Here is an 11493-nt window from a genome sequence, read left to right as displayed (position 1 = left end):
TAATCTCAACTACCCATGCCCCTTCCAGCTCCCAGTCATGAGTTGTTGCCTCTAGTTGACCTACTTTTGTTTGTCCAATTTCTAAGAACTAGGTTTTAGTCAGAGAGCTTTTCTTAGTGGAGTCTGAGAGTTATGCCAGCACTATGAAGAATTCAAGCAGATAAAATAGACTTATTTATTTTTAATTATTTTCTTAGGCTCTATTTATTTTTTTATTCCAATTATGGATTCTAGCCTCAAATCCAAAAACAAACGGCCACAATATAAAAGGTAATTTTCACAATCCACAAGCAAGTTATACTATAAAATCTCATAATTTATAATCTGATAAAAATAATATTTCATAGCTTCTACATATTGGATTGGATTCTCATGATCTAAAGCTAAAAGAAACATGCTCTTAATTTTTTTTTAAAAAAACGAAATAGGATTCATTGGAATGGTACGCAATAAATTTGGACCCAGTAACCCAACGAGGCCCAGCCCAAAGGACAAGACGACGCACAACCGGAGGACAACCGGAAAAGGAGCCAGTCCAAGAAGCCGGCCGCCTTCTCCCTTGGGGCACGAACGCGACGAGCGATGGAGTCCATCGGCGGCGACGGCGACGCGGCGGCGAGGGGGACAGGTGGGGGAATCGGAGGCCGGTGGGCGGTGGGCGCGGTGTGCGGGGGGCTGGTGTACTACCACTGCGCGGTGCGGCGCGCCAGCGCGGTGTCCCTCGCCGCCGACGTGCTCCTCGTCCTCCTCTGCTCCCTCTCCATCCTCGGCCTCCTCTTCCGCCACCTACACATCTCGTGCGCAGCCCACCTCCCTTCCTCCAGTCCTCTTCACCCCCTTGCCTCCTTTCCTCAATCGAAGCAATTTCGCCTTTCTTGGGTTGATGGTTACTCTTACTGTTTCTTCATGGTGATTGTGATGCTTAGCTTAGGTCTTATGGTCTGGCCTGGATTCTTGACTTCTTGGTTCATAGGTGCAGGATAGTAGGTGTTGCTGGCAGTAGCTGCTGGTGGATAGTAGATGATGCTAGAAAAAGGGAAAGTAGATTGGGAAGTAAAGAGGAGGATTGAACTATGGATACCCAATTTTAGGAAAGTTTAGGGGGAAAAGTTATTGGTATGAAGTAGGCCATACAAGTGTACAATACTTGCGACTTTTTATTTGCTTGTTGGTGGAAATTGAATCAAAATATATTATTTTCCTTTATGTGTTCTAAGCTCAATAGTAGCAACTGTTTGTCGTGTGTAGAAACCTACATCAGATAGCTGGAGTAGAGGATACACAAACTGAAACGCAGGAAAAGGACTAAAAGAGCATGAGTTTTAGACGCTGGTGTTAGATTGCTTGCATTATCATACCCTGCAAGATAATGGCCCATCCCTGAGTATGGGAACCTATTGATCCATGCTTAGTGAAGAGAACCTACATCAGATAGCCAGAAGCATTTCTGGCTTTTGGTGCTTTTTCCCTGCCAGCACTAGTTTCCTACTACTTTGTAAGATACTAGATTCCCTGAGCAACAATTGTTGGCAATCAGTAAGCTGCTGAACATCTTTGGAGGCAGCTTATAGCTATTGTAGAATAACAAAATATGCAATTTGCCAATTTTAGAGCTTCTCCCTGTGGTCTATAGACATATACGCCTGCAAGTTGACAGTGAAATAAATTTACATGCAAGTTACATGCAAGGCTGTTCCTTGCATATTGGTGGCCCTGTTCAGAAACAGCTTAGGGAGCAAAATTAATAGAATTTAATAAGATAAAATCATCAGATAGTTTTACCTCATTTCTATAAAATTGACTTGATGGATAACAGTAAACTTTTGTGACTATTCAATTTCCATTTGAATGTTCATGCTAGTATATAATATACAAATATCATATCATTGTATTAGAACTTTGCTACATGTACAAGTAATTTGAATCCATAAAAAGGAAGTCTGGAAGTACAAGACATGTTGTAGTATAGAAACGAAATTGCATGGGCTTGTAGTTGTAACTACTTGTTTTATATCTAGAGATTACTTAGATATTTTTTAGCATACAGTTAGTAAAAAGGAGAAGGCCCACAAAAATGGAAAATGCTACGATGCACAGTGAAGAGAACACATATGCTTGAGGCCTTAACCATGCTTCCATATCGAATTGTATCATGTAACTATGCTATGTCCAATAAACCTGCTTCTAATATCTTGATACTAGCTATCAGTGCACAATGAGATGGAGGCCCCCCACCCAAGCTGGGGGCCCTGAGCAATTGCTCAGTAGTCAGTTTTGCACACACTTGTGGACGGTCCTGGTTCCATGCAAGATGTATCCAATACTCTCATAGTTGACATTTCTCCACTAGCAACCTCGCAACATGGATAGGAAATTTTTTTGTTTTGAAAAGAGACTTGTCTATCAATTTTAAATGTCAATTATTGTGCCCCTTATTAGTTTCCTTGGTAGTTTTGTTAGTTTTCACAATTTCTTTCTCTGGCTGGTGGCAACTGGCAGTGATACTGATGAGTTAACAATGACTGTTTCCATCCATTTTGTTTATGATTATGATAACCTTTTCTTAAAATTACACTTATGATGTATCATTTGATATGGAAACTCCTGTTACATTGCCTCATGTTTATATAAAATGGTTTTGCATGTAGTGTGCCTGTGGATCCTCTTGAATGGCAGATTTCTGAGGAGATGGCAAATAGTATAGTTGCTTCTTTGGCTAACACAATTGGAGCTGCTGAGTCTGTATTGAGGGTGGCTGCAACTGGACATGACAAGAAGCTCCTTTTCAAGGTATATCTCAAAACTATAACTTTGTATGTACACTCTGAGGTAGGGATGACAACATGTCAGGTTAGGTGTGGATTCAGCCAAAACCCTTCTGCTACGAAACCCAAAATTGAAAACTCGACCCACACCCGAACCCAGTGGGGACCCGAAACTCAGCGGGGATCCATCAGGTCTTGTGCTGAAGTAGGGGCGGGTGGCGCCCGTGGCGCTGACGAGCAAGGCCAAAGGGGCGGGCGGCGTGGAGCTGCAGATGGTGAGGCTAGAAGGGGGCAGCACAGAGCCACCGACGGCTGAGACCGAAAGGGGGCGACGCAGAGCCAAGGCGGCTGAGTCCCTCGACCGGCGATGCGCAGATCTCGGGTGACTGGTAACGCAGTGAGGCGACGCACAGATCCCAGGCAAGGCGGCAGCGTGGGCGCATGGTGGCGGCAACGTGGGCGCATGGTGGCAACAGCGGCGCATGGCGGCGGTGACACATGGGCATGTGGCGTCGATGGCAGCGTGTGGGCGCGTGGCGACGGCACCGACGCATGGAGGAATGGCCCTGGCCGAATGGGAGTCGCCGAGTCGGGGCAAGCAACGGGGTCAGGCTGTCGGGGCAAGCAGTTGGGTTGTCTGGGCTGATTGGGTGTTTTGGGCGACCCGATGGGCACCCGCAGGCGAAAATGAAAACCCAAGCCTGACCCAACTCAGTTCGGGTACCTGACCCGACGGACCCGTCAGGTGCAGAACCCATGGGTTCGCATGGGTCCAATTGCCATCCTTACTCTGAGGAACCTTGAGTCAAAGAAATGTTGAAATTTCATGAGGTTTGCATGTTTTTAGCTCCCACTTGTAAGTATATGGTCAAGTTTTTGTGGAAAATACAACTTCGTTATCATTGGAAGCATAGCAGTAGAGACTGTACAGTTTGGTAGTTCAGATTTCCACCCCTTTTATTTTGCATGCAAAGGGAATAGATAGAAGAGATCCGATTTCCCTTCTGTCATTTCAATGTAGTTTGGGTTGTTTGATCTGTGATCTGTCAGCTATATGTTATGGAACCATTTGACGAATTGATCCAGTCTAATGCTAAAAGATTCATACATATTCTTTGGCTTACATTGAACTACAACCTTGCAGGTGGTTTTTACATTGTATTTTCTAGCGGCTTTGGGAAGGGTTGTGTCAGGTGCCGCGATTGCTTATGCTGGTAAAAGAATTACAGACTTAAGTTCTCCTTGCTCTGCATTGTTTGTGTAGGCTTGCTTTAGATTTGTTATGTAACAACTTTCACACTAATAGGAAATGACTTACTTGTCGATGTTTCGTTGCTTTGACCAGCTCTCTGTATCTTCTGCCTCTACATGTTTGTACAAAGCACCGATCTGTTTGATCAGCTCCCTTCTTGGGTCCCTATAGGAAGAGATTCATTGGGCAGCGCTCAGGATACCGGCTGATTTCCACATGTACATCGACTATGGAGTTTTTTCCTTCCCCTTTTTGTATATGGGCCTGCAGGCTAATAGCTTGAATTATAGCATCTATGGCGGCTGTATCTATCGCAACTGAACCTGAGGTTAACAACTGTGGTGTAACCTTTGCGTATCACAGGTATGTTGCCAACTTGCCAGCAACTTTCTGTGATCGCTCACTTCTGATCTGACTGGCAATGATGAAATTATGATGCATGTTTGGTCGCGAAAATGCTTGATAGTGTGTTTTTGCTTGTCACCGTTGTCTGCTGGGTAAAGGAGTAAAGCCTACGGTTGCGGAGCATATGAACTTGCACTGTCAGTTATTTGTATAATCTGATCATGAATGGCTTTCGCCATAGAATGCTTATGCGTCTTAATTGCTTGATTTGGTTGAGCTGTACTTCCATGGTATCCTCAGAAGTAAAGATGAGAAAAGCACTAGTAAATGTTAAATGCAGAGTGCTGGTGATGATAAAATACTTAACGCGGTCAAGAGTAGTGTTTCGTACAGAAATCCCATATTCTTGTCCAGTTTATCCCTATATTCTGCAATTAACAAACCTCATGTTTCCTTGATATTGGTTGTTATGTGGATAAAATGCGAAAGTTGCTCGAGTCTTAAAAAAAAGAAGAAGAAAGGAAAGGAAGGAGAAAAAAAATATAAAGGAAAGATAATATCTTATAGAAAACTCCATCTTACAATATACATTAAGCGCTCATTGAGCTACTCAAATACTCTGTCTGTTCTCGAACAGATGTCATTTAGAGATATGTAGCGTTAAACTTTATAAACTTTGTCCTCTAGTATACACAAAAATATTAAAATTTGTCACATTAAAATGATATTTGTAGATTTGTCGTGGAAAACATTTTCAAATGATTAAATTTTGAATTATTTTTGATATCATATGCTTAGAAAAAGCAGTGGTCAAATGAATGCATTGAGGATCGTATCGATATCATAAACGATAAGTAAAAAAGAATAGGGTAGCATCCCATAAGAAATAGGGCAAGGATTAAATAATGTCTGTCTAATTGTCCTTCACAAGATTTTTTGCTAAAAATCATACAGATTTTAAACCACCAGATGATGATCTAACGACCTAGATACCCCTTACACCAAACAAATACCTGCTCAACCTCAACGACCAATGCTTGTACCCTCATTGTACCTCCTTATACTGTTGCTCGGACTTGGTCACCGATTGGTACCTTCGTTGGGCCGAGAGAAATATGATGGGTACCATCACTCAAAGAAAATAATGTGTTCCGGTTATGTGGCTTTGTCGTCCACATCAACTGCGTAAAAGTGGCGGCCAATGAGACCCATCCAAAGCACATGTAGGTCCAATGGTAATGAGAGGTAAAACTTAGTGTAATTTGAAAATGATTGGGTTAAAACCAAGTGTTTTATGCAAGGAAATTTAAAACCTAAAGCAATGTGAGAATAAGCACCGAAAACCTAGTGTTTTGTGCAATTCACATTGTAATATAGGCAACTTTCTGTTCTTTTTTTTTTTTGAATTTGCTAAATCTCACTGCAGGTGTTTTAGAGCCCTCCACACTTGGATTTCTCCATTCATCTTTTTCTTCCTTAGGTATGTGTCCAGAGTGAGGTAAGAAAAAAACCATGTGTATTTACTATTAATCTCCTCCGATACCTAAATTCTTGTTCGTACAAATCTGCTATGTTTATTATAGTTATTATAGGTTGGAGTTACAGTTTTTTTATGTAACTAATCCAATGCACGTGTTTCACATGTCGTGTGAGCGCGTAGTGCGGCAACACGTGGGCGGGAGCACGTGGGCCTACGTGTGAGCACACGCTCATGCACGGTGTGGCATCGCGTGGGTGGGAGCATGTGGGCCCACATTTGAGCGTGTGGGCCCATGTGTGGGCGGGAGTGAGTGGGCCCATGCATGAGCGTGCGGTGCGGGAGGTCGTGGGACCCACGGGAGGACAGACCGTGGGAAGAAAGCACTGTGTCTTTTTAAAATAGTAGAGATTTTCAAATAGTGTCGATGTAAATAAATAATTAGGCACGATTATTTATTTCATGAATCAAATAAGTATATGTTCTAGCGTTTTTAGGCGAAAAACAACCCTGTATTAAGGTGTGCTTCTTATAGTTAATCAAATATAAGTCGTTGATCGTAGATCTAATGTGAAAAATTAGGATGTCGGGAGCCTAAAGCTCTTTTATAATAGACTCACTCTTTCTTTTCTGAGCTTGAAACTACGGGGTCCCTTTTTTTTAGCTGCACTATGGAATCCGAATGGAACATCTAGCGTTGCATTTTTGAGGGTGCTAGGAGAAGACAGAAATAAGTAGGAAGGGTGTGCTACATTAGATCATCTTCAACCAAATTCCTTTTATTTTGTTCTTTTCTTGATTCGTCTCCTTGTTCCTATACCCTTTATGAGAGAATCCCAAAGTGAAGGGGATTAGAGAGAATACCTTTATGAAGGGAACTGTGAAGAGAAGCTGTTAAAATGTTAAAGAAATGAGAATCCCTTTGTAAAGGGAACATGACTTGTGAAGAGAAACTGTTGAAGATGATGTTAGAGCAGAGGTGCTAGCGTGTAAATGGTTGGCATCGAACCCAAATTTAGCTCTCGGTAGTTGAGAAGCAGCACAAAATCGCCTGTGTTAAATGGACTTTTACCCTAAAAATTAAGGTTTTGCTCCTCCTTGGCGATGGTCGGGAGTTTATCGTAGGAATCCCAATCCGGTCTGGTTCCACCAGCGTTTCAGATCGGTATTCCAAGGTACATCCTATCAAACCTAGTGCTCGTGTGCTGGGTTCTTCACCACGTCTCAAACCATCATGATGTTGAGCAAGAACTCTTCCACGGCACATGCTGCTGCCTCAGCTCGTAGCAAGTCACCAGCGATGGGGAAATCAGAGTCGACAGGAGGCAGATCCTCAAAAGCTCCATCCATTGATGAGATGCTGACAAGCTTGAATCTACAGGAGGATGAGGAGGAAGATATAGTGCTTGAGGAGGATCTATAGTAGATCGAATTTGATGCGCGGTGGCTAGCACTTGCGCGTGTATTCACCATCAAGATGTTCAGCTACATTGCCCTCTATGGCAATAGGAGATCGGCCTGGAGTTGTGCGAAGGAGGTTGAGTTCAGGGCCATTGAAGATGATCTTTTCTCTGTCCAATTCCATTGTTTAGCATATTGAGAGAAGGCGATAGAAGGGGGTCCATAGATTTTCCGAGGGTGCTTGGTGCTTATGGCAGAGTATGATCGCTTGTCGGACGTTGATTAGGTGGATCTTTTCACCTTTTAGGCCTGGGTCTAGTTGCATGACCTGAAGGAAAAAATTAGGATGGGCAGCATTGCTAAGCAGCTTTCCAAGCATGTTGGTACATTCGTTCGATTGGATGAAGCTTCAGTCAGGTGCTTGTAAAGGTGTCTGGGTGAGGGTGCAGATCGACGTGCGCAAACCACTCTCGTGTGCGGCGTCCATCACCCTGTTTAAGAAGAAGTGCTACTTTCGTCTCATGTACGAGAAGATGTCGGTGTTCTATGGTGTGTGTGGCATTGTTGGGCACGTCCTTAAGGAGTGTGGAGATGGGTTCCAGCCCCCGGAGAAGATAACGTACTTGCCTACACTTATTGCACCAGGCTTCAGGAAGGAGGAGACTTGGATGTACTCTGGAGGGGTTCGAGGAGGTAGAGGACGAGGGCGCGGCCAGGGCCACAGTGGTTGTGGTGATGAGGGGTGGGCCTACGTGGAGTCGGAGTATGATGAGGACAACGATGACATGAAGAACATGAATGCTAGCCCCTCAAAGCAGCGTGTTGGAACAACTAAGAGCAAAAGGAGGCTGGCACTAGAAGATGAGCATGTCTTGCCAAAACAAAACCACATTCTGATGATCACGGAGATGGAGCATGCGGATGATGGCAATGTGAAGATTACAGATGAGACAAATGAAAAAGCTGGTGTGGTGCTGGAAAAGGAGGCTTGTAATACAACGTCTCGCGATAGTAAATGTTAGAAGAAGGTGGAGGGAGGGGACAACACAACGAATGACTTGGCAACATCGGCGGCCTCCTCCGAGAAGCGCCATCGGGCCTAATGGATCTCCTGAGTTTGAACTGCCGGGGGCTAGGGCACCCCTGGGTAGTTCAAGAGCTCATCACCCTGACGAGAATGCATAGCCCTAAACTCATTTTCCTATCGAAGACATGCAGGATAGTGAGTATGTTCAGAGACTGAGATGGAGATTGGATTTCAAGGAATGTTTTGTGGTGAAAGGTGAAGGTAAAGGAGGCGGTTTGGCCTTGTTTTGGGAGGAATGCAAGCACGTGGAGTTGTTGTCCTTTAGTAATCGCCACATTGATGTTCGCATTTGAGAGGAACAAGACTGCCAAAGATGGAGGGGTGCCTTTGTGTACGGGGAGCCTAAAACGCAGGAGAGACATACACATGTGGACTTTGTTAGGAGAATCAAAGACCGGTCGACGAAACCATGATTGACGATCGAGGACTTTAATGAGGCTATGTGGCAGGGGGAACACTTTTCCCGCACACGGCGCTCGGAGAGGCAGATGATGGACTTCCATGAGGTACTTTCACACTGTGATTTGCACGACATTGGTTTCGTAGGGCTGCCATGGACCTACGACAATAAGCAAAAGGGGGATCGGAATGTACGTGTCTGATTGGATAGGGGAGTTGCTACGCCGGCATGGACGGATCTTTTCCTAGATGCGAGGCTACGACACCTAGTCTCACCCTGGTCTGACCATTGCCCGCTACTTTTGTCACTTGCGTCCCCTCCTAAAAGACTTAGGGGACCGAAGCCGAGGAGGTATGAGATTTTTTGGGAGCAAGAGGAGGAACTAGCAGATGAGATAAAGGTCGCATGGCAACACACGTAGCCGATCCAGCATCTGGGTGACGTGGCGAGCAAGCTCTCTGCTATCATGTTGGCCCTGCATGCTTGGAGCAGGGAGAAGATTGGTTGCATCTCTCGCAAACTGGAGGAGCACCGAAAGCAGCTTGAGGAGCTCCAATAGAGTGCATGCGATGGTAATAGGGAGGAAATTAAAAAGCTACAATGGGAGATGGATGAGCTCCTCTATAAAGAGGAGATGATGTGGTTACAACATTCTCGGGTTGCATGGATGCGTGAAGGAGATTGTAATACTAGTTATTTTCACTGCAAGGCAGTCTGGAGGTCAAAAATAAATAAAATTCAAAAGTTGAAGGACTCAAATGGCGTGTGGATTGAGAAGGAAGTGGAACTAGAGGCACTGACCATGGGTTTCTTTCAAAACTTGTATACAAGGGATGAAAACATGGAACTGGTTCAGCTCACGAATTTGTTTGATAGAGTTATAACGGTGACATGAATGAAGCAGCTTGTATGCCTTTCTCAGAGCAGGAGATCAGCGATGCCCTTTTTTCAGATTGGACCACTGAAGGCACTAGGACCGGATGGGTTCCCGGTGAGGTTCTTCCAACGGAACTGGGAAGTATTGAGGCAGGATGTTATCTATGCAGTTTGGAAATTCTTTGATGATGCCATCATGTCAGAGTGTGTGAATGATACTTCAATAGTCCTTATTCCAAAGAAGAATGACCACAAAGGAGCTAAAGGACTTCCATCCTATAAGTTTCTGTAATGTGATATATAAAGTCATTTCTAAGTGCTTGGTAAACCGGTTGCGACCTCCCCTGTAGGATATCATATGCCCATCACATAGTGCTTTCATTCCGGGAAAGCTGATAACCGACAATGCACTTATTGCATTCGAGTGTATCCATACCTTGCAAAAAAGTCATGGGGAAGAAGGGGAGTTCCGTGCGTACAAGTTGGATTTGGCGAAGGTTTATGATCATGTTGATTGGTGCTCACTAGAGGGGATTCTTTTAAGGCTGGGCTTTCATCGACAATGGGTTCAGTGGGTTTTAAAATGTGTAACCACTGTTCGCTATTTGGTTCGTCTCATTGGGTATCTTTCGGCGCCCTTCTCTCCGTCCAGGGGGCTCCGGCAGGGAGATCCTTTGTCGTGGTATCTGTTTCTGTTTGTGGCAGATGGTTTGTCGAAGATCTTACAATGAAACTCTTTCGGGACGTCTGCAGGAGCTTATGATCTGCCAAGGATCACATCTTTTGTTTTCCGATGATAGTTTATTGTTCTTTAAGGCTAGCCAGGAACAACTTTGGTGATTAAGAATGCAATTCTTAAGTTTGAAAAGAGTACGTGCCAATTACTTAGTAGTGCAAAGTGTTCTATTATGTTTGGCAATGGATGTGCTAATGAGGTTCAGAAGGAAGTAAAAGAAGTGTTGAAGTTGAAGAAGGAGGTTTTGAGGAGAAATATCTTGGCTTGCCCACACCGCAGGGCCGGGTGAAGAATGATAGCTTCCAAATGATCAAGGACAAGTTTAACAAAAGGCTAACTAATTGCGTGGAGAGGTATTTGTCTAGTGGAGGTAAAGAGGTTCTTATAAAATCTGTCATGCAAGCTCTACCGACTTATACAATGGGAGTTTTTTTTAACTCTCTTCAAGCTTGTATGAGGATTTGATGCAAATGGTGAGAAACTTCTGGTGGGGGGATGAAGAGAACCAGCGTAAGATATATTGGATTGGATGGGATAAGTTAATCATGCCCAAGATGCAGGGAGGATTGGGCTTCCGAGATTTCAAGTTGTTTACCAGACGCTCCTTGCCTGCCAGGCGTGGAGGCTTATCCAAACATCCGACAGTCTGTGTGCACGTTTGTTGAAAGCACGGTATTTTCCTAATGGAGCATTGCATGATACAGTGTTCCCTGCGGGAGGTTCACCTTCTTGGTCAGGTGTGGTGCATGGATTGGAGCTCTTGAAAAGAGGACTCATTTGGTGGGTTGCTACAGGAGAGAAAGTCCAGATATGGAGAGATAACTAGCTACCAAGAGATGGTGCACTCAAAATCAAAACTGAACCGAATAGCCAGCATATACGAAGGGTTTCATAGTTGATATTGCCAGGGACAAGAAAGTGGGATGCAATCGCCATTCGAACATTGTTCCTGCCTCATGATGCATATGAGATACTACAATTGAAGCTACCGAACAGAGACTATGAAGATTTCCAAGCTTGGCATTATGAACATAATGGCCTCTTCACGGTGAGGAGTGCATATAAATTGGCATTGCGTGAGCAATTTCCGACACCTGAGGCCATGAGCACTCATGAAGATGGCGAACTAAAGATTTGGGAGAGTATTTAGAAAG

The 11493-nt window shown here is 44.2% G+C and overlaps 1 protein-coding gene across 1 annotated transcript; it reads left to right on the top strand.

Annotated features, from left to right (window-relative positions):
• Nucleotides 1-486: 486 nt before the first annotated feature.
• Nucleotides 487-4473, top strand: LOC133896074 (reticulon-like protein B23). Its single transcript, XM_062336582.1, has 4 exons — nt 487-797; nt 2649-2790; nt 3910-3979; nt 4111-4473. The coding sequence occupies exons 1-4, from the start codon at nt 583-585 to the stop codon at nt 4224-4226; spliced, it is 543 nt and encodes a 180-aa protein (XP_062192566.1). The 5' UTR covers nt 487-582; the 3' UTR covers nt 4227-4473.
• Nucleotides 4474-11493: the final 7020 nt, after the last annotated feature.

The sequence above is a fragment of the Phragmites australis genome, chromosome 16, assembly GCF_958298935.1.
Source record: "Phragmites australis chromosome 16, lpPhrAust1.1, whole genome shotgun sequence".
Taxonomy (NCBI): domain Eukaryota; kingdom Viridiplantae; phylum Streptophyta; class Magnoliopsida; order Poales; family Poaceae; genus Phragmites; species Phragmites australis.
This window is presented reverse-complemented; position numbering and strand designations above follow the sequence as displayed.